The following is a 23,623-nucleotide window of genomic DNA, read 5'->3' on the forward strand; positions in this document are numbered from 1 at the left end:
AACGTGACAGCTAGAAGAGATGGCTGCATTTTCAGCATCCTTAAGCTTTAAACTACTTGATATTATTGTAGAGGAGCCAAGGTGTCTGAACATATCCAAGCATGACACTACTGGATAGATTAAAGGAGATCTTGGGACATTTACGGACATTTTTGTAGAGACAAAAAGCAGATATTGATGAACCGACGGGAGGCTGGGCCATTTCCAGCCGTGTGGTTTTTCTATATTTATAACATTTCCAACATTTATTGTGCCGACTGGTTTGCTCTGGAACCATGCTGAAGGGCTGAAAATCCTCCTCGTCAAAGGTAATCCTTAATTTTGCGTGTTGGTGATGTTGCTGGTGGTGGAGTTCTTTTCACCATTCTATACAGTGTGCCTCCTGAAGCAATTTGAACCTGAATACATCAGCAATAGGATAGTGAAAAAGCAGTACTGTAACCGGTTAACTTAACATAGAGTCTACTGTAGTTCAGAAAGAAGATCCGTCTCTTGACTGAATCATCTTGGGACACATCGGTGGTTTTATTGCCTTTGTTCCCTGGGAGTTCAATCTAGGGCCAAGCACCATTACATGCTTGTTACGATGGGCGTTAGGGAAATAAACACTTTGGAACTGAACTTCCACAGTCACAGTTTGGCTACCGCAAGGCTGTTGACGTCCACGTACCAGTGTGTCACTGAATAATGCACTAAGCAGTGTTGCCTCCTAACCAGGTTCCATGCAGAATACATGAGACGTTAAAGTGCTAACAGAGAAGAAACATGCTGTATTGTCAAACTCTCTTAACATTTACAGAACACGTCGCGCAGTCCCATGGGCAGAAATTCAATCAGACTCACTTTTTGCATTAATGATCAGCTGGCATATCACATCCGAATGTCAGCGCGCTCCCAGTTTGAGAATTGAAGCGTAATTGGGAAGATGATGCCGCCTGTTCTAAAAGTTATTTGTTTCTGCGCAGCAGAGACGAGGGGAAGGAAGTTCAGATCCGAGCAAGGAGCAAGGGAACAAAATGGGTTTTTGCCTCATTTGCATAATTGATCAAATTTGTTCTCTCGTCAAAGAGGAACGGAAGCATGGGGCGCGTCGCTCCGGTCGCTCAGTATTATCTGCTATGAGAGACGACTGGAATTATTGGGAGCAAAATGCGGTAATCATAACATAACAGAATATTAGTGTTCGCCAGGAAATGAATCTCCGCGGCAGAGAATGAAGGACTGATTAAAGCGTTGCATTTTCTGAGATGTGTTTTTTTTTTCTATCCAATAAACACAGAGCGATAAAAAATGTGTTATTTTACTGGGCCGAGATTAAAGTTTCCAACCCCTTTTTTAAACTAATAAGAAAAAAAAGACATCTTTTTAAACGAATGTTCTGCAAAAAAAAAAAAAAAAAAAAGTCTTACATCCTGCCACAATAGGAAATATCAGTTTTAATTTGTCAATTTGAGAGATGGATCGTATCTGGCAGACAGACTGTACCTGGTTTAAATTACAGGCAGGGGGAAGATACACAGATAAGAGGATGGATGTGCTGCTGTATAAAGCAGATAGGTAAGAGGGAGAGGGATAGCGATGTGTGTGATGTGATTTCATATACTGAATGAAAACAGCCAACAGTGTGTTCACCCTGCCAGCCCCTCCTGCAGTGATCACCGACCAAATCCCTTAGGAGGATTATCCAGACTCAAATCAAGAAAAATCGTGCAACTTTAAGGGTTACAGGCAGAGAGTGAGAAAGACAGAAATGGAGTGGTGGCGGTGCTGACGATGTCACCTGATGTTCTCCTCTCTGATATGTGTGTGTTTTGACATAGGCGCTCTCCGCACTGACACCAGAAGATAAGTATTGGCTGTCGTAAAGGGAATTTCATACCAAACGACAACGCAAACTTTGGAAGGTACACAGCTAATTGCACATTTGCCTCAGCTAAACGTAAAAGAACAGTGTGACATTTTGGGTGATGAGACCACTCTTTTGTTTTTTTTACACTAATATGAAGCCACAGCTGTCAGCAATTAGTTTAGCATAAGGGCTGGAAGGTTAATGTAGGTTTGTCCAGACAGACTTTGCCGTTTCCCCCTGCTTCCGGTCTTTATGCTAAGCTAAGCGAACTGTGCTCTTGCAGGATATTTAGCATACTGCCATATTGATCTCCTTGTCTAACTCTTTGCAAGTAAGCAAATAGCTGGATTTTTCAAGAACGCATTAACACACTGATTTTGTGTCCTATTCCAAAGTCTGTTTGTGGAGGCAGGGCAGGAGGATGAGAGCAACCAATAACAACTATAATTTACTTATGGGCATGAAGCTCTGTGGGTAAGTGGCCCTCACTTTCTCATTGTTTGGGAAACCATGTGTTGTGACCGCCGTAATAACTCTTTAAAGTTTTTACCCTTTATTTGGCACCAGAAAGGACTTGCATATTTGAGGGCAAGGTGGACAGATATGGAAATAATGCCTCAGTATCTAAATGAGTTATGCCCATATTGGACGTTTCTGCACCTCACGAAAAAAATAATCATGTCTGCACTTGATTATTGTAGTAAACGTGCACGCTTCTCATTTTAAAAGCCTGTTGTGTATCTCATCCCAGGTGATAAACTTCTAACTCAGCATCGCACCTTCTATGGAGAGGCGGATTGTTTTGCTGAGTTACCTCTGCTCTCCGGTGAAATTATAATACAGTGCTTACAACGTCAGGTCACGGAATATTTTGGCATCGGTCGTGCCCGCTGTTCACGCTGAACTTGGCAAAAGTGGGTTCAGATACTGTGCCGCATACAAATGGAGTGAGGTCGAAAAAAATATAATGTTACATTCTCTTAATTCACTGGGACATTTTAAAAGGTTGTTTTCCTTTGACTGCGGAAGTGTATGTGTGTCTGAATGCTAAAACTGCGTATGCTAATGTTTTTGTGCAACGGCCTATCTTGAAAAAAGAAGATCCCGATTTCAATGAGACTCACGTACCATTAAATTAAGATTAACAAAAATGCTGAATACCAATAGTCAAGTCAAGCCCCATGTGTAACAAGGAAAAACACAAATGGGTGTGGATGTCAAAATTGTCTGAAGGGATTATAAAAATGTTTACAGGTGATAACGAGCGATCACTGCTCCGACTCTGAAAGCTGAAAATCAGCCGCAACACTCCTTAGGACGCCACGACTTGTCAGATGGGCCTCGGTACAATGGAACTTTGCCCTCTGAAGTAGCAGCATGCATTGGCATAAAGCAGAGGGCAATTTGGCACGCATTATTGTAATCTGATATGCAGAACACAAACAAGCCCTGCTGGCTAGTTTCGCTGCCAAATGCCGACACACTACAGCCAACATTTTCCCACACTGCAAACGCTGATACAGGTCCTGTCTTTGTTTTTAGGATGCCCGGATAAAAAGAGATTAGGTTAATGATTCTGAAATTAATCCAGATGCGTGATGACAGAACTCTTCCAAAGATAGTATAAATAAACAAACAAAAAAAAAACCAGGAATATCACAGGTCCCTCTCATCTGCTGCAGCTGTTTTATTTCCCACCTTCCCATCACAGTGATTTATCACAAGAATTAAGACGTGATAAATGATCCACAAGTTCTCATTAAAGTTTATGGCGCAAATTTGGCTTGTATGCCATCTGCAAACAGAAGGCTCCGAAATTGTACTATGACAGCTCATGGATACACAGCGGCCATCTGGGTGTGAGCAAAGTGCGGCTAAGTTGGCTGCCAGTGATGCAAACGCTCTCCCGGTGCCTGTTAGCACTACGCCTTGATCAGTTTTCGCCATTTTTACAGTCTGTTGACGACGGATGGAGCCGAATGTGTGAAAGTGGGTGAGGCGATCGTCCTGACTGTCTGACAAAACAAAATGGCGAGGCATAAAGTGGAGTGCATGTGTTTCCCGGGAGGTCAAAACTTTGGAAAGACAAGGGGAGGAAAGCACCGCTCACGAGAAATGGGAGCTGTTTATCCTAATCTGAAGTCAAATAAAGACAAAGATGTGATAAAATGCGACACATGCACACTTCGGGCGCTTGCCTCCGTGCCGCGTCACACATTAATCTGCATTAATGCGCAAAATTCGGATGCTCTCCATTTTATGTGTTTGTTTGGAAACTCACCGAAATGAAGTCTGGGAAAAACTCATTTTGTGAAAGTGTTTATCTCCCTTGTGATTTACAGGGATAATTCTGAAAGGTTCTGGATGTAATACTATGCCTGCCAGGCATTAAAGGCACTGGAGAGCGCAGTGTGTTGCTTTGGTTCGCTTAGACATTTAAAGTTAGTTGTTAACAGAACCGAAGCCTTGTTTTGTCTCTCTTGTCAAAAAAAAAAGTATTTTAAAAGTTTTGCAGCTCTGGGACATTGCAAAGCAGGACAGGACTGACAAAGATGGAGTGATGTGTTACTAAACCATAGACTGACGACAAGATGATGAGCCATAGCGACAAAATATGTAGTTTGTCCATCTCAAACGAGTTAAAAATTGATCACTAGACCATCACCCTTAAATGGTTCTGTGGTTAATGTCAGGGAACGATGTTGGTCATGCTTAAAAGTTTATTCAAGTTATCCAGTCTGTCGGACGTTCAACTTTAGAGGAAACAGACATTCGCACTCCAGTTTGCATCTTGATGTCGGCTTAAGTTTCGGGTTTTACAGTCATAATGTAATCCATTACCACATCACAGTGCCCATTTACCTGCGGGAGTTACAGTACGGTGAGTCAAAACCTCCACAGGCTGAGTCTTCATGCCAATGAAAAGAGATTAAAATATCCTCTTCGGACCGTCTCAGTCGATTAAGTGTTCAATAGATCAAAAGCATATTAGTTGCCAGCTGTTTTGATAATTGATTAATCCTTTAAGTCTTTTTTTTTTTTTTTTTTTTAAGCCAGAGTGGCAACATTTGCTGGTTCCAGCTTCTGATATTCTGCTTTTCTTTGCCATCTATGACAGTACACGAAGAGACTCTGGACTCTTGGAAAATGTGATGAGCATTTTTTTCACAATTTCTTGACATTTCATAGATTAAATTTGACATTTTGTGGATGAATTAATTGATTGGTTTATCAAGTTTAAGATACTGAGCAGCTGAATCTATAATAATAGTATAAAATGTGTGGCGGACTTACTAGTTACTATGCTTGTCTTTAAAACAATGTAACAAGAACTTGTGGAAGCAACAACCATACTCTGAACAGTATGTGAGACTTGACTTTCTGTCGCTCTTTCTGCATCAGAGAAGAGCAGAATAGCGCTCCAGATGCCAACCTCTGGGTGTGTATATGTGTAGGTTTAAAAGATTTGTCATGAGCCATGTTTAGTGAGCTTAGCGATGCGACCACGTACGAGTCAAGGATCATGCAAACATGTATTTACGTGCGTGTGTCTCCGCATGGTGTCTCCGCATGGTGTATCGTGTAGTGTGTGTGTGTGTGTGTGTGTGTGTGTGTGTGTGTGTGTGTGTGTGTGTGTGTGTGTGTGTGTGTGAGTGGCATTCAAAATTACAGCGAGCGGGGATTGTTGTGTGCTGAGCTCTTCATTACAGCTAAGAGTCTCCTCTGTCTTAAGACTTCTTAGTGTTTATTTAGTTTTCAGGCCCGAGGCTGGTTGAATTGAACGTGTTGGGGATGCAGAGCTGCTACGCCGGGTAGTTTAATTGAAGAAAAAGAGGAGATAATAGCACCTTTAGGAGAAATTGCCTCAGTACTTGCACTGCTCAGGCTAAACGTTCTTTTCTGGAATAAAGTTTTAAACCAAGCTTTCCTCTTAAGCACTTGGTAGTCTTGTTACACTTCTTCCTTTTGGCTCCCCAGGCTCAGTCCTTTTCAGTAACCATTGTCAGTCCTCTCTTGTTCATCTCTTTCTTAATCACCTCACACTATCTGGTTGTTTCTTGGTCTATCCGATCCCATCCCACCTTCCGCTTCCCGCATTTGCCGACCTTCTGTTGCTGCTGTTGTCAATATCGCACCTGTGTCTTACGGATCACAATATTTTTATCTTTTACTCGCCCAAATGTTGAGGCAGAAACACTACAAGGCCTCTGCTTGCTCACACACGCCGGTCACATACAGGTCTGGTTTGTACAAATTCATTTTTTAGCACGGCCTTCATCAAACGTTTCCAGCCCTATTGCCAGAGTCTCTCAGTCGAAACAATTTCATTTCCATCTTTATAGAGTCATAAAACTTTCCGAGTGAAACACAAAACAATGGACAAAGTAAATGCTTTTCTCCCGCAGAGATCTGGGTGGACATGACTTGCATACCCAAGTGAATACCCAAACTGGATGGTTTTACCTAGAAAACATTTTTGCATGGATTACCTTGATTTTGTTCTTCACATTTGTTGAGAAATTGGAACAGAAAAATGAAAAAAAAAATATATATATATATATACATATATATATTTGTAGCCCTCCCAGAAAACAGCAGTAGAAGAGCAAACACACACACACATACACACACTCACCCAGACAGCTTTGGCATCTTGGAGAAACCAAACATGTCCATGTGGTCCTGCTACAGAGGGCTATGTCCCGAAGCTCAGGTGCTTCGCATCAGCGTTCTAATCCACATCCAAGTCCCATCACACTGAAAACCCAGACAATCCACTTTCAGCTGGGATCCATATCAGGAGTCAACAGAGGCTTTTTCAAACACAGAATTCAGAGATTTCTCTCAGTTTACAGCAGAAAGTATCGCCCGTGTTGAATGTCCCATCCGGTGCGCAGACAGTCCAATTCCCCGTCTTTCAGCGATGTTGTGTTCTTAAGTGATGACAGAGACCGGGAGGGTCACCTCCCACCTCTCTGCTCCCTCTGGGACGAGTCAGCCCTTTCTGCTGCTCTCCACCTGGCTCAGCTCAGCTGCAGTAAGCCAACTGTGTGCGCTCTCCATCGCAGCGCGTGGAGAAGTGCAACGATCCTAGCCGCGGCAAGCCGGGGAGAACTGAGGAGGAGGGGGAGTGAATGGAAGAGGGACGGGATGGAGAGGGAGAAGGGGGGTGGGTAGCCGGAGGACAAAGCGAAAGGATGACGGATGCTCTGTGGCTCCGGCTTTGCCCTCCGTTCTTCGGAAGCTGCAAGTCCCTTCGCAGGGCAGAGGAAAGGACGGAGGATGCAGAGGCACAAGTCAGGGATATCAAGATGAAAGATGGAGGAGGGACAGAAAGGAGAGGAAAAAAAGTGCTTTGGTTGTAAAGAGAAAGCAACAGAGGGAGACAGAGGAGGGAGGGGTTGGTGATGGGCAGAGGAACGCTGACTCTGCAGAATGGGACGCTGATGGGAGCAAGACCCCGTCTCTCAGGTTTTTCCTTTTTCCCCCCCATGTTTGGTTTTACTAAGTGAGCATGTGCACACTAATACTGCGTGCTCTTGTGGACCACAGACAGCTTCATTCTCCTCCAGAAGAAACATTTGTCCTTGTCTGAAAATAAGGCTGCATTTCCTCAAATAAGTGGATGAAATGGAAGTCCTTCTTGCCCTCTTTTGATTTTCCAAAGCACAAATTAAATCCTCATCAATTTCTCATCATGATATCTTTATCCGTTACTTTAAAAACCCTAAAAACAAACAGTCGCATCTTCGTCGACTTAATCTAAGAGAAGAACCTCATAGTTGATCATTTTACCATCTGCCTTTTGTTTCCGACAACAGCATCCGAGGGCTCGTATTTTCTTGTTGAACCAACACACTTACATTAACACACACACACACACACACACACATCCATTCAGAGCATGTCACTGAACCCCATCAACAAGTCTGAGCCTCGGGTGTGTGTGCTTGCACGTGTGCACGCGCACAGATGGTTCAGCCTTAGCGAGATGCTGCTCCTGCTGGCCCCGTGCCACAAGGGGCCAAGGACGAACTACAAATGGACCTCAGTGGTGATTATAAACTTTAACTGAATGCAAAGGGGGAGGAAAGTATGTTTACTGTCCTATGCAGCCTAACTCAACTCAAATGGGCGGGTAATGTCAGCAATACATTTTCTTTGCTCTCATAATTTAACGTAGGTATACAATGCACTGGGATGGCTAGCGAGTTATTTCATCCCTCTGGTCTGTTGTCGCCAATGTCAACAGACAAGCTTAAGAGACAATAATTACCTGATTCAATCATGGCGTTGTCTTAAAAATTGTAGTTACACAGCTGTCAGATCAGGACGGCAGAGGGGAGACATAAATGGAAAATGGAAGGAGAGATCCGCAGGGCGCACGCCACAAGATTTAGGAATTCATAAAAGTTATCTTGATGGCTTTGCACAGTCTAATCACTATTTATGAGCGTATGAGCGTTTCTCCAGGGAGCAATGGAAGACTGCCCAATCACATTAAAAGTTTGAGTCAAGACATTCTTTTTTTTTTTTTTTTTTTAAGAAAAAAAGTTTTCAGGAAGACACAGGAACTGCATAACACAATGTTCCATCTCACATAATAATCAGAGGCTCAGAGAATATTTTGAATATGTTATGTTGCTGTTGATGGGCATGTTATCGTGTTATAGATTTTACTTTTTTCCTTAATTCCTACAAGTTTCAGCTTACCATTGATCTGAGTCTTGCAGTTAATTTACCCAAGAATCTGTGATGGCTGTAATGACCTTATCGTTTTATGTCGTGTTGCCCCTGTTTGCTTCATGTGTCTCTTCAGGGTTACAGAGCCAGTTCTTGTCAGATGTTCAAATAGCTTAAAACAGATACTAGCATACGGGTAAAAAAGACCCCTGCACAAATATTCAGAAATGCACCAAATTGCGGAGAGTTTCTTTGATGCTGCCTGGTGCCTGAAAGAACAACCTGCTGCCAGGAGACTGCATAGCAGGGGAGGAGAAATACTCTGCAGACCTGTTGAAAGTCTGTCTGCCAGTGCTGTTCACGGCCCAAACAATGATATTCTCACAGTTGTGCCCATCCACATTGCTGCACAATCGCAGTGATGCCAGATTTGGTCTGAGTGCCACTAAACTTTCCGCACACTGACAATCCACCGTTTTCACCAACTTCACACTGTGATTCATGAGAAGGAGTCAGGAAATTAACTTCTTCCTGCAACTATCTGTTTTCATTCCATACACAACTGATCCTTTCACTTTTCATTTGAACAGGTGAGTGCAACACTATCAATGTACCACTATCCCCCATCGGCCTGCTTTGGACCTTTGATACCCTTTTTCACCCAAAGCAAACCAGAGCTAGTTCTGGGCTGGTGCTAGTGGTGGCTTGGAGTGGTCCAGCCTGCGTACGGATTTGCTTTTCCACAGGCATGAAAGTCACCGCAGTCACATCATTCCAACACAACGTATACATATCCAGTTTCCCAGTCTTATAGGAACAACTATGGCGGACTACATCAACTCTTTAGTGTTGGTCCCGGCTTAGCATGCCTGGTTTTCTAACAGGGTTGCCCAGCATGTTGTAGCAGCCCTTTCTTTTCACGTACAAGCTTCCCCTTATATATATATATTTTTTTTTAATATTAGACAAGCAGGCCTTTTAATTGAGTTCATACTTTCAGCCTTTTTAGCAAAGAATGATGAGGTTCTCTGACAACAAGCTAGCTGCAATTTAAAGATGTATATGCAACACCAACAATGACAGAGCCAACATGTTATATAATGTTTACCTATTCAAGACGCCATGTTGACATTGGCTGATTAACACTATTTACAAAGTACAGCTGAGGATCACCTGAATGCCTGTTTTAAATGTTGTTCTACAGGTATGTGCTCTTCAACCCTCTTCCGGAGGGGGAAAGCAATATCTGCACCAAATTCCATCACAATCCATCCCAAATCATTTTCCCATAAATCACAAAAGCCAACCTCATGATGTCACTTGAGGGGACCAGCAAGTCATTAGGATTCTTTCTCTGGGTGTTCAGAAGTAGATTTTCATATGACACAGAAATCAATGGAAACCCGTGGCTTCCTGTAAGAAAGAAATTCAATCAAACCTCTACTGGAAATGAGCTCACAAATCTCAGGACAATGCAGTCGCTGAAGCTGACCATGTCCCCGTGGAAATCTACTGTACGTTTGGTGTATATCTGTAAATGAAAAGCATCATGTGTGTCCCCTCTCTTACTCTGGGTGCAGTGTAGTAATGTCAGAACGCAGCACATTTACGTCATGCAGCTTTGATGCAAAGACTCTTTGATGACCTTAGACTTCCCTTGGGCACACACAAAAGCACATGAAATGCACTTTGTGGGTGGCAGGATACAAAAGGCCTATTTGCCTGCTCATAATTTCATACTGGTTCGGTCACATCCCATCTCAGGACGAGAAAGAGACAAATGAATGAAGACCCTTTCATCTGTTAGCGCATTCAATTTCCTGTCAGAATTTATTACAGACAGAAGCTATTTTGAGATATCTATTGTTGTGCATCACTGGAGCTTTTGGATAACAGCTTTCAGGGAATCAATCCCGATCATCTGGCTTTGAAATAAAGTGAGGATTTTTTGATGTTTGTGTCAGACTTGTGTCAGATCTTCGTGTGAACGTTTCTTAGGTGGGTGGACAGCTTGAAGCCTGGGGGATAGTATGGAAACAAACCAAAATGGCTGAATATAATGTTCCAAGCCCTGCCAAAATTAAGTTTTAGATGGAGTCTTGACAGGGCTCGTGCTAAGTCGCGTCTGGATCAGGAGGAGCTGATTGGATTGGCGACAGAAACGGTAAGTAATGATTGGTTCCCTGCGCGGGTCAGTGTGAGGAGTGGTACGGGTGCGCTTTAGAGATTGGATGAAGTGATTGAGGAAGGAGTTGGCTATTTTTAAATTTACAGGATAATAAAGGGGAGTATGGATCTATGAGAATGGATAAGGGCCAAGAGGGCTGAAAGGGAGGAACGAATGAAGAAAATGAGGGAGAGTGAATGAACATTTGCCAAGGTTCACAAATCCCCATTTTATTATCATGACTTGTTTCATAAAGGGGATGCAAGATGGCACAAAGAGTTTGTTGATTCCCATTACTTTTTTCACTAACCCCTTTGAAGGGAATGTGAGGCGCTATTACCTTTGTGCCATATCTAATCAAACCTGTAAAGATTTAGGTTCAGACTGCAAGCAAAGCCATTCTTCTTGAATCTAATCTTTTGGGGGCAGTAACACCAATGCTGATTTCTTTTTGCAAGCCTGCCTTCCACAAAGGCAGGAAGGACAGCGATTCCTTTCACTGAAACACGCACACTGGAGCAGAAGTGCATAATAAATATGCAAGACAACTATGGTTTATTGAGTAAGTCTGCGTTCTTAACTTTTTGAGTGGGTTGTCTGAAGGACATGCAGGACCCCTTTACTTTTAAACTTGCAATTTACTTCCACACTTCAGTGAATCCACCTCCAGCGACTTGCACGCCCGGCCAGCTTCCAAAGCACCTCTGAAAATGTTATGAACAGTTCTCAGAGGCACTCGAACAGTGCCAACTTTCTTCCTACAACTTCGGCTTTGTGTGCTTTTAAAGTCAGCCTTCATCATCATGCAATCATATTTTTTGATTCATAACTGCTCACTTTAGTACACAATCATTCTTTTTTTTTTTTGATAATTGTTATTACTCTACAGGACTGAGCCCTGCTGGTCAGTGTATCAATACAGGGGTCATATTGTGCCATTTTTCAGGGTTTTACTTTTATTTTGGGTACTACTAAAACAGGTTACATACTTTAATTTTCCAAAAACACATTATTTTTCTCATATGCATTGCTGCAGCACCACTTTTCCCACTGTGTCTTGTATTTAAAAATGTTTCAACAGCAACTGGTTTGATAATGGGCTCAAAATGCCACAGCAACTTGAAAAAACAGGTGTTCTTTGAGTAGCATGTAAAAGGGATGTGAGAGAGTTTGGATCCTAACATTTTCTCAGGTACAGACAAAATCCAGAAGTGATTCAGGCCTGTTGTATGAGCAACAGTAGCTAACGTTAGCTTATATAAGTATCATGGGCTTTTTACCAGCTGCGTCCTTTTTTTTTTTATTCCTTGTTTGACTGTAAAGGACTTTGCAGCTTTGTCTTCACAAGGTGCAAAATAAATAGAGTTAAATAAATTTAGGCATAGCAAAGTATCCATTTCTGGATGTACAAGGATATTTCTGTCACTCCAGCAGCTGCCAGGGGATTTATGCAGGTTGTTATCTAGGAAACATCCTCTTTTCACCTGTATCAGCCTCTGCATAATATCTCAAAGACCTCCGCGACCAAGTCGCCTTGACCCTCTCTGAGTTTTTGACTTAATGTCAGCGCCTGTCTGTCACAGTACAGCCGTGCCTTAATGACTAAGACATTCATATTTTTTGGTCCCCCTTGGCTCCTGACACTGCTAATTACATTTTGTTTTTGTCTGCATATTTACGACAGCACTATTTAGAGCTCTGCGGTGGGGAAAAAACCTTTCTGTGAATGAAAGGTGTCCACGAGTGGAGCAGCGCTGGAAGCCCTACATACCAATTTAGGGATGCTGATTATGCTGATGATCACTTGTCATGAATGCATTAAACAGGTGGCGTTCGTCAATCCTAAATGAGCAATTACCTGCTTTTTGTGTTAAGTTTGCTGATTTCGAGGTAACAATCAACGAGTGTTATCTGAAAAAAAAAAAAAAACAAATCTCACTGATTATTATTGTAAATGACAGAAAAAACTGGCTGTTAAACTGTCGGGGTGCTTGCTTGCGCTCTGTGTGACAGAGATAAAGTAATCCCTTCAATCCCCAGCTTTCCCTGAAGTTTGCTTTATAGAAAAGGTGATTTCAGTCTAAGAAAATAAGTCATCTTTGCATTCCATGAAGGTGTGAGGCACCTGACGGACAGAGCAGCAGGACCTTTTCTTTATCTCTCAAGGCTGCTGTCTGATCTCTCCACTCTGCTGATTTAAAACAGCGATGCTTATTACAGTGAGGACAGATAGGAACGCCACTGGCATCCCGCTGCTGGTTTGTGTCCCATAGAGATAAGAGGAGGGGAGGCAGTCTGCTCGCTCCGTCCACTAATGAATAACAATATAGCCCAAGGTCACCATTCAAGTGTGGGTGACTCTGTGAGTGCGCGAGAGAACAGGGGTAAGACAAAAGCTTGTGTGCTGCATTATTACACAGCACATTGGCATTCAGCGGCGCCTTCACCTTGGGGTCTATGATCGTTGACACACACGTCGGGTTTATCATTAACCTGTGTGCGTGTGTGTGGTGCATCTGCATACAGACATCTCTTCTATCTCCTTTAAAAAAAAGCCAATCCAACGAAATAACCATCACGATAGCATCCTGTAATGAGATTTTCACCAGAGGCGGTTTCAGCACCAATAAAGTAGTTGGGATGTTCTGTATTCAAGCACGTCTGGCATACAATAAAAACATCTGGCTGATCAGCTGATGACAGATAATGAAATGAGAAAGCTTTGCTTCTTTCCCACCATTTGGACCGTGATGACTTTGACATTCCCTCGAGCCGGTGAGTGGCGCCGCTCATACATAAATCACTGTCACCTTTGCAACAGCCACCTCACTGCTTGCTCTGTATTCTGCAGGCCGCTGATGAATATATACAGAGCCAACCCCTGTCTGCTCGAAATGGTCTCCTGATTTGCTCAGCAAATCCTTTTTTGACGGAAACCTTATTGCTACCTGGCGAAGCTTTGTTTCAGTTCATGAAATGTGACATCCGCTACACTGTCACAGAGAGGAGGTCGGGGTGGCTGGTGGAGCATACAAAGCACAGGACCCCGCTGTCCGAGGTTGGCAATCTGCATCTAATGTGTTGGTACGCTTGGTTGCTTTTTCAAGATTTAACCAAGAACACAACGTTTCCCCAAGCTTAACTCTAATCTCTCATAATTGTTCTAAGTACATTTACTGAAGAAGTCTTAAGTACAGTTTTGAGGTACAGGGAAGAGGAGAAAGCAGCAGATCATACACTTCATTGGACTATATATTACATTTGTTTAAAAAGGTCCTAATTGATGACATAATAACATATGTTTTGTAACTAAATTGGCCCACTACAGTTAGTTTGTATTTTGTGTGCAGCTGATGTTGGACATGTAAATGAAAAGTGACGCACTAACTTTAAAAACGAGAAAAAGAGGACTGCAAGTTGTGTCACGAATGCAAAGTGAAAAACATTAAAAGCAGAATATGTGACGTATCTGCAAACTACCAGACCTGTCATATATCTAGCTGAGTTGTGTTCTTACATTATCCCAAGTGATTCCAACAACGCTTAAACCAAGACAAGTAAGAAATTTAATTCAACACAATGGTGCATTTCAATTTGGTTGTTTGTTTGGGGCAAACTATTTAGGCACTCACGATGGAACACGATCATTAAATTTTGTCTGCATTGTCAAACAACAAAGACAACAACTCCCATGATCCCAAGGCTTCCTAGCCGGGAAAAAAAAAACAAAAAAACGGATGACTGAGGAAGTAAGTCAGCGAACTAGCTAGCGAGCCACGCAGTTGCTTCTATTGCTCTCTCACGATGGAGCACGGTTATTTATTTTCATCTGCAATGCCCCTGGTTTAACAAAAAAAGACAACTCCCATGATCCCAAGCAACCTTGCAACTCCATCCTTTGTTACTGTTTTGATTGAGAGGCCTCCGAGTGGAGGTAATGGCACACTGCGTCTTTAAAAGGCTTTACAAATGTTTTATTAGTTAAGAAAGTCATTTGTTAGTGTTTCAGAATGCACGTGATGCTTTGGGTGAGAAATACTGCACTGTTTGTTCAGTAATCACTTGAATTTCACAGGAAGTTTCTTCTTTTAAATACACACATCACTTCACACTTTACTGGGTCATGCCACAGCATGAGGCGTTCAATCACACATTATCAGAATGTACATTGGATTGCTGTGCAATGTCCAGTTTCTGCAGCCCAACCCATCATCATACACTGATTGAATATGCTGCCCTCTTTATACTACATCACAATGACAGATGAATATAATAAAAGTGCAAATCAGTCATTCATTAAGCTCTCTTTTCCGTCGCCACGCATACACGATTTCCCAGCATGCAACCGTGTGGTCCTTGTCATTACAGGGGATAAAGCGGGCACCAGCACTTCGCACGCACCACACACACACTCACACACTGACTTCATGTGACACGTCTAAACAATGAGATCATAGAATTTCATTCCTGCACCCCCTCTAATCCAACAGGCAATCTCTCGTTCTCTCTCTCTCTTTTCCTTATGACACAGGGCCTAATCTCATAGGGCAGACGACCCAAGGAAGGGAGGATGGGTGGGAATAGATGGAGGAGGGTGTGAGAAAGAGGAGCAGTGGACTAGAGTGATACAACAGGCAGGGGGAACGAGGGAGGTGTGCAGAGCGGGCGGAGGAGAGAAAGGTCAGGGAGGATAAATGGATGGAGGGAGAGATAGATATTCGAAAAAAGTGAGGGGTTGTAAAATGGAGGTGTGATGTGGGAGTTGATGATGGATCGGGAGCGAAGGGGGATGAAGGATGGAATGGATGAGAGCGATGGGAAAAGGGCAAGAAGGGGAGAGTGGAGTCTCACGTTGCAAAGTTCAACTTTTCTGTTCCATTATTGTGGATAAAATAGCTTTTTGGCTAATGGTGACTGTTTTCGAACAAAGTTTTTTGCTCAATACGAGCTTTTGCAGGGAAGTTGAGTAATACAATTAGCCAGTGGTCAGATTGGGCTGCTGTACAGGACATAATATTATTCTACTATAATTATTATACTGACAAAGTTGATGTTTCTTTGAGAAGCTCTATTCAAAATTATAACCGCGCTGTTTAAAACTCGTTAAGCACATCAATACATTTTAAATGAGCACACATTCAATCAAAAAACTCAACTTTAAGAATTTGTAAAATGTACTACTGAAGTGTGTAATATCGAGACTTCAGAAGCAGCCAAAATGATTTTCCTTCATGCAGTTTCTGTGGTTTCATTAGCCTTCTGAATCAATCGCAAAATACACAAAATAGGCACACATGTTGGGAATTTTGCAGTGTAAATGACAACGTCAAGACAAAGTTAATGATAATCTTGGCTCACCAGTACATCTAAATGTGCTATTGTCTGATTAAAATATCTCAACATTTACAGTAATTCCATTAATTTCAAAACATTCTAAACTTTTAAGGCCTTTTTGGCAACCCTTACAATAATATCCCACAAAACTTCTCCACGGGCCTGTGAGAATCTGAAAAGTTTGTCTAATGTTCTCCCAGAGTTTTTATCTACCTGCTGTACTTGGCAGCGAACAGACACAGTTGATTGCTCCATGTGGGCTTAAACAAATAATACATTTGGCCTGGGTCCTTTTTTGTGTCTATCTTTCCCGCTTTCCTCGCGCCCCCCGCTGTCAGCCTACTAAACATCCCTCTTCAATAACGGAGCTTGTCAGAGACACTTAGGAGATAAGGGCGAGTGGGGAAACGACGGGGGCTATTTGTCACCTCGTGGCGTATTAGCAAAGCTGCCGGCTGCTCTGAGCTTTTTTTGGTCGGGGTCACTTCCACACACACAAAAAAGCAAACCCCACGAGTTCCGTTTTCCTCTGCGCATTCACATATTCCCGTCATGCCCGGTGTGCACGCACATCAACATGCAGGGCGGGAGACCCGTATGCAGACTGAACAAATTGATCAAATGCTATTAGCCATTCTTCAAGCCCTGTGTGACATTTAATTACGCACACATGCACTCACTCACCGAGCTTGAATGCTGACGAGAGATGTTTTTTTCTCTTTGTGTGTGTGTGTGTGTGTGTGTATGAGCCACATCTCTCTAGGCGACCGGCAAAGCCAATAGTCTGACTGCCAAATTCTCTCTCTCTCTCTCTCTCTCTCACACACACACACACACACACACACACACACACACACACAAACACACACAAACAAACAAACAAGCGCGCAATTAGATACAGACATTTGCACGCAAGTCTGTCTCTGTAAGAACAGCTCACATTTTATTAAGGGAACTCATTATAGTGAGACGTTTCTGCATAATAAAGAGCACACTAATGCAACAATTTTTCAAAAATTAAGACCCCATGAAAATATCGAGCCAAAACAAAACACCTTAATTAAATGGAAAATGAGAAAATACAATATAACAACTAGTTTCAGTAATTCTCATCTAAGTAGAAATTGTTTTTTTTGTTCTTTTTTTGTGACAAGCTAGGAGAATGTTAGGACTTATAGTGTGATTACCAGGCTGAGGACCAATAATGTGTGATAACAAAGGACCTGCGGGCCTCTTGTTTTGGGCAGCAGTCCCAATGTCGCTGGACATAAGTGGGGAGCGCTTCCAGTGATGAGAGAGAGAGAAAAACAGAGTGAGAGTCAGTGGTGGAAGTGTTCTGGGCAGGAGTGGAAGCAGTAAATAACAGTTTTTTTCCTGGAACAAAACCTGTGATGTTTTCTGTGTTGCACTTTAAAAGCAATCTTACTTTCGGAAGCGTGTTCGCTTGGGTGTGTTACACTGTGCAACAACACAAATGATGGAACTTTCCCACAAATACCAGCAGACTGTAACATAACACTACAATCAGGTGTGTCCAAGCATGTAGGGGTGGTGATGATGAACTGTAAATATTAGTTGAAGACACTATTATGTTTAGTTAATGAATGTATTCATAATGTATTATGCTATTTCACATGCTTAAAGTTTTTCATATTTAAATGAATAGTTTGTTATTTTGCAAATATGCTCATTGCAAATTATGACAGTGAAACATGTCATTTCATGGGGGTTGTGACATTCAAAATAATTTATCCACCGTTTTTCTCTTTTGTTCCCGGCGCATTTGTGTTGTGAAACATGACATCAGTGACATACAGGAGCTCAGAGCACTGTGGGATGGTTGTTGTTGTACTATTGGACCACCAATGTGGCTAACGTCAATAGATCCCTGTTACACGATACATAGTCCATAAAATCATTTCAAAACTGTGATTTCTCGCATTCAGTTGATGATGTAAGATAATGTTTGAATGTTTAAAACTAAAATAGCCACATATTGCACTTTTAACACAGATACAATTTAAAGTATAGAAAGGTTGTGATTTTACAGGAGTATGTGCGGGACTGTTTCTGGGTCAGGTGCAGTGAATTCCTTGAATCTGTGAACATCCACACTCCAAGAAGTTACTGCGCTCGTCTAAGAAGTTGTCAACTGTACACTTCATTTGATGTATTAACCTGCTAATTAGGGAGTTTTAGAATGTCAGCTTTTTTGCCAGCTGTTTCTCTGTGCTTCCAGTATTTATACTAAGCTAATCTAACTAGCTGGTGGCGGTTACTTCATACTTTTTTAACAGACAGATTTAAGAGTGTTACCTCCATTTGTAATTTGGCAAATAAGCATGCCATTCAGCTTTTTTTCCTTAACCTTCTATGAACTTGCTAAACTTCGGTTCTCAGATACCAAGACTCACATGAAGAGTTACTACTCCAGAAGTATTAATCCTGTCCATGCAGCCCAAAATAAAACGATTCATTAAATTAGGTATAAAGAAGGTAAACTGAACTCTTACTTGTAAACCCAGGCTCTAGCAGATCTGTACAACCAGCAGCTGGGGCAATTACAATCTCTAATTCACCTGAGGTTCAAGAAGAATGCCACCTCCACTGAGCCCTGTATCTGAGCCAGAGTGGTCATGATATACTGTTCAGCAAAGTGAATGAGTTGTACTTAGGTCATGTACTTCTATAGAGCGAAAAACATATTCCATCCCGACTTTGAACCACTAAATTCGGCTTTTAGTTCAAAATGAATGGTCTTGTCAACCTCAATTTTGGCTGAGGTGCAGAATATTTCACCCACAGTACAGGCACGGTGCAAAGGGGAAAGGAGATGCACACGCTATTGTGCAATTTTTGCTTTGTAGGTAGTTTTCAGTAAATCATATTCCCCCCTTTTCACAAATACTGACTTTGAGAACGGGCAGTAAAAGACCTTCAATGATGCTCACTATTGCTGCCGGCTCACTGATGCGGAATTTCAATGGCGGGCCCGAATGCTAATAAAGCAAAAACGCAAAGAGATCTAATTTTTCAGCACATTCCTGCAGTGCGGCTGCAGCTACTCGGTGCATCTCTGCTACAAAATACATGCTTTGAATCAGTTTGACATTACAGTTGTCGCAAAATACAATATCACGTAAATATACAATGATATGGGTGACGGAAAACTTAACCCAAATCTTAACCATCTGCTGTAGGGAAACCAGCTCTAAGCAACTAATTAGCATGTGTTTTAAATCTGACTCTTCCTATGGTTAACATGCAGGGATAAGCATCATGTAATAAGCCCCCGTTGAATGTAAATGCTCTTTAACTGGCGGGGCAAGGAGCCATATCTGCGTTTGGTCATTAAAGGATTGTGGCTTTGCACATGAGCTGATCTGACATTTATGAAAGAGCCCCGACTGTTTGGAAACAGGCGACAGATTTGCGCCACAAATCCCCCACTTAGTGCGCCGCGCAGCTCCGTGTCTTGTTTACACGTCCAGGTCAACACACAAACCTCAGACTATGGATATTGTGTGCGTGTGTGTGATAAGTGGTATTTCCAGTGGGATTATCATCATCTGGGTCCGTTAGCGCCTAGATGAAAAAAGCAATGAGTCTAAATAAACAGAACCATAACACACAAACATCCTGCTGACGCCATGTCAATACCTGCCAGCACTGGTTACTTAGTAACACTACAGGGGGGCCTCAGTTGGTAATTTGGTATTGATGGTTCTGTCTTGTTGGTCAATAGCGCATTCAGCTTTTCTGGTGACGGCGTGTCTTGTGAAAAGTCCATCGTTCACAGGACGCATGCACACATGTCAGCGCAACTGCTGCAGCACACTAAAGACAGCACGGGGCCCATTGCTTTTTAATTCTGATCATGTGTCAAACTATGGCAGGGAAAGAAAGGAGAGGAGAGAGAAAAGGAGAGAAAATGTGAACGCTGGCATGTCACACAAGGTTATTTGCAATTTTATTCCTACAAGTCTGAATAGAACATCCCTTGACCTGCTCAGGAGCATGGTCAAAGCACTGACAATTTTGCAGATTTCATCTGCCTTTTCATCAGATGTAGTAGTGACACGCAAAAATTCACAGATCACAGAGGCAACACATGAACATTCATAAATAAAAGACTCAAAAGGGAGAGAATTGAGACATCGGAGAGATCTGAGAGAGTGACAAGCAAAATGATCAACACTGTAAGAGGTCTGGTTGCCTTGCCGACATAATCACCACCTCCTTTACAGGGTTGTTCCAATACCTACGCTAGCACAAGATCCAGTGCAGTCCAACATGCTGGAGATGGTATCGACAAGTACTTGAGTCTGTGCACCAATCCCACACCATGTAACTTCTCAGCCCCCAGAAATAGGATAAGTATCAAGTACAAGTTCACAATAAAAAGAAAACGGAAGTGTTAATACAGAAGTTGGCTACAGTAGTTTGAGCATCATCGCGGGAAACACTCGGGGAACAATTAAGGTCATTAACCATGGTGTTGTTTTTCACAGCAGCTGTGCCTTCTCACTAAATGCATCATGGGATAACAGCGTGAAAACACTGCACCACTCCACGTCAGTAAAATGCTAAACTCAAAGAAATGTTCCTGAATTCATAACCACGTTTTCTTATTATATGTCAGCAGGTCTGTTGAATGTGATCTTGTGACCTTTCATGTACTTTCATCGCGTGTGTTTTGATTTTCATCTGTGCAGCGTACATACAATATTTCTTATTATTTGCATTTTTCTTATTAGATATAGAGTTCGACTTTGGCAAGCTGTCAGCAATTTTCTGAGGATTTCCGAATTTGGAAAGTTTAACAGTCAAAGTCAGCCAAAGACTGCATGCATGCAAACTGCAGCAGGTAGCAGACAGTTGCTATTAGATCACAGCTACAGTGGAAGCTGACACCTCGTTTCTGTTAGCAGATTTGAATAAAACGCAAAAAGTGGTTGGACAACTTAAAACCTTGCTGTTGTGTGTTTTGTATATTCCTTCCGAGAAATGCTGGATATTTTAAACCTGAAATGGAAGGGCGGAGTAGGTGCTTGTCATGGTGCTGTCTTTCATGTTGCATTCCAAATCATTTCCGTTTTCTTTCCACCGCCAAACAGGAATTTACATGCATTTCTATTCGAGAGGAGGAAGGAGAAGAAGAAGAAGAAGAAGAAGAAGAAGAAGAAGAAGAAGAGAAGGAGGAGGACTAGACCCTTAGCGCCTGCCAGCAAACTAATCGGCCTATGACCGATTTGGCCTCAAGGCCCTTCCAGCCTGACCCAACCAACCCAAGCGCAAACATCCTGCGGTGCAGCGGGGCACAGAGGTGGAGCGCCGGCAGATTAAACTCAAAGGACAAGCACTTTCATTAGACACACAACTTCTCTGTTCTCTGCTGAGAATGAGAGAGTTGGATTTGGTCTCTGAAAAAAAAGAGTCCAAGGTGAGTTTTTCTGAACTAAATGTTATCACATTTTTCAGTTTTCACTAAAATTTCAGTTTCTTATGAACAATGAGAATGAAATTGGGTACAAATGAAAAAGGGAGCTCCCAGGGTGTTTTTGGAGGATGGAGGTGCACGTCACAGTCAAGAAACAAACTCTCATTTCTCTATGAAGTCTAAATGGGGCTTCTCTATTGCGTCTATTGTTGAAATGTATCAGATGCATTAAGTTCTTTGGCAAAAGTGTGCAAAATTGCAAAGAAAGGTGAAGCAATTGTTTTTCACCGCAAATCACAATATTGTATAATTATCTGGTTTTCAGGACATGTATGGTGTAAACAAATATATTTTCATTAAAACAAAACAATTTGCCTCAGGGTTCCATTTCTTTGGCTATTTGTCATTCATTAACATCAACAATTAACTAAATTTGTCAAACATAGTTTCTCCCACAATGTGAGTCTTTGATTAAAAAAGCCAACTCTGGTTTATTTGCCAAATGCAAAATCATTCCAAAAACAAAATAACACTAACTATTAAGAACTAGAAAATATTTTTTTTTTTTTCCAGCGGAAAAAAGACACACCACAAAAACATCTCTTTGAATAAGAGAATCCTCAAGAGAAAGCCTCAAATTGTCAACTAGGTTTGAAAAACACATCAAATTGTTTTGTTGAAAGCCTTCAATAGCACAATAGGAATAAGACAAGCGGCACAGCGGGTGATTTCACTTGGATCACAATGTGTGTCACTCATTCTGCAGCTGCTGAGTCAACATTCAAATATTTGGAATATCAGTGGTTTGAAAACCAGGAACAGCAGGTGAAGAGATAAAAAAGAAGAAAAAAAAAAAGAAAAGTCAGTCCAAGCCTGCATGTCTGTCGGTCTGACTGACACAGCGGTGCAGGGTCTGAATCTGAATCAAATTTCATTTGTCTGCTTTCTGGGCCACATGTTTCCTGGCCAATGACCTATCACCTCATTGCTGTAATCCTTCGACAATGATGCTGCGATCTGGCGCTTCCTCAATCTCGCAGTCCGCTGGCTGACCAGCAGCTGCATGGGTTTATGTTTAGGTAGAAAGAAAAAAAAAATAGGGAGACAGAAGGGGTAAACGCTTCTTTTCTTCATCTTTCTCTTCCAGCTGCTGTCGTTAAAACACACATAAAGTGAATAGCGTTGCTGTTAATCAAACCTTTTCAGGACTACAGCGCTTCAAATTTGCATGTATGTTCCAGTGCTGCAAGTAAAAGTGCCTTGAGAAGTCTTTCCTATACTTACTGTGCATGTTTTCTATATGTTTTTTATATCACATGTCTGTGTGTGAGACCCAGAACAAGGGAAACTGGGTCCATATCCAGCTCTTGACCGAACATTTTTCTATTTCAGACATTGAACCAATATCTTTGCAACTAAACAGTATCACACCCTGTATTCCTCCCACTCCAAGCTGCACAGCTAACTGAGGTTACTAGCAAACAGCAACTACAGTTAGCCGCAGTTAGCGATTACTCTAGTGATACGCTCCCTCTATTTTTGTTTTCATTCGACAGGTGGTTAGTTCTTACATATTACACCTTTAAGATAACTATCTGAACCATTTATCCACTCCTCTGAGCTAACTGTTTCTGTGTTTCTCACTCACTCATCAGTTGTCCCACATTCTCAACATGGCATGTTTATGTGTTACTAGTTCAACACGTTAACTATATGTGTAACTATATGGTTGTGATGTCCTCTAACATCTGTTCCAGTATAAATTTGTTTTGCAGAATGTCCGTCAGTCACATGATGTTGTTGCTTCCATGGGTTTTATTTGTGGATTATCAATCCAAATGACAGAGTTAGAGCAAACACACCATCCGGCTGTTGAAGAGACAATATTAAAACAATTAAATCCTCTCCTGAGCTTCAATTACTCAGCATTCTAAGTGAAGCCAACTCCTGTAACCTTACAGCCCGCCGCGCACATACACGACGCATACACAGAGCGCGCATTTACTGGAAATGCACAGTAAAGGAAGCAAGTTTATGTGAAAGATAATAACGTTTTATGGGACCACACTGCACACACACATAGGGCCACACTTCCCAGCAGCCAGCGAGCTAAACCCCCCTCAATCCATGATGTAATCTCCAAGTGTGT

The 23,623-nt window shown here is 42.0% G+C and overlaps 1 protein-coding gene across 3 annotated transcripts in view; it reads right to left on the bottom strand.

The window, feature by feature from the left end:
- The window catches only part of LOC119015641 (FERM and PDZ domain-containing protein 4-like), a 76,114-nt gene that overhangs the window by 41,922 nt on the left and 10,569 nt on the right, over positions 1-23,623 (bottom strand). The window contains exon 1 of one of the 3 annotated variants that reach the window (XM_037091849.1): positions 6,486-6,987. The exons of the other annotated variants lie outside the window; for them this stretch is intronic. Within the exon in view, the coding sequence (XP_036947744.1) occupies positions 6,486-6,526 (41 nt within the window). The 5' untranslated portion in view covers positions 6,527-6,987. Of the gene's footprint in view, positions 1-6,485; positions 6,988-23,623 lie in introns of those variants that run through there. 3 annotated transcript variants of the gene reach the window in all.

This window comes from Acanthopagrus latus, chromosome 24 (genome assembly GCF_904848185.1).
Source record: "Acanthopagrus latus isolate v.2019 chromosome 24, fAcaLat1.1, whole genome shotgun sequence".
Classification (NCBI taxonomy): Eukaryota; Metazoa; Chordata; class Actinopteri; order Spariformes; family Sparidae; genus Acanthopagrus; species Acanthopagrus latus.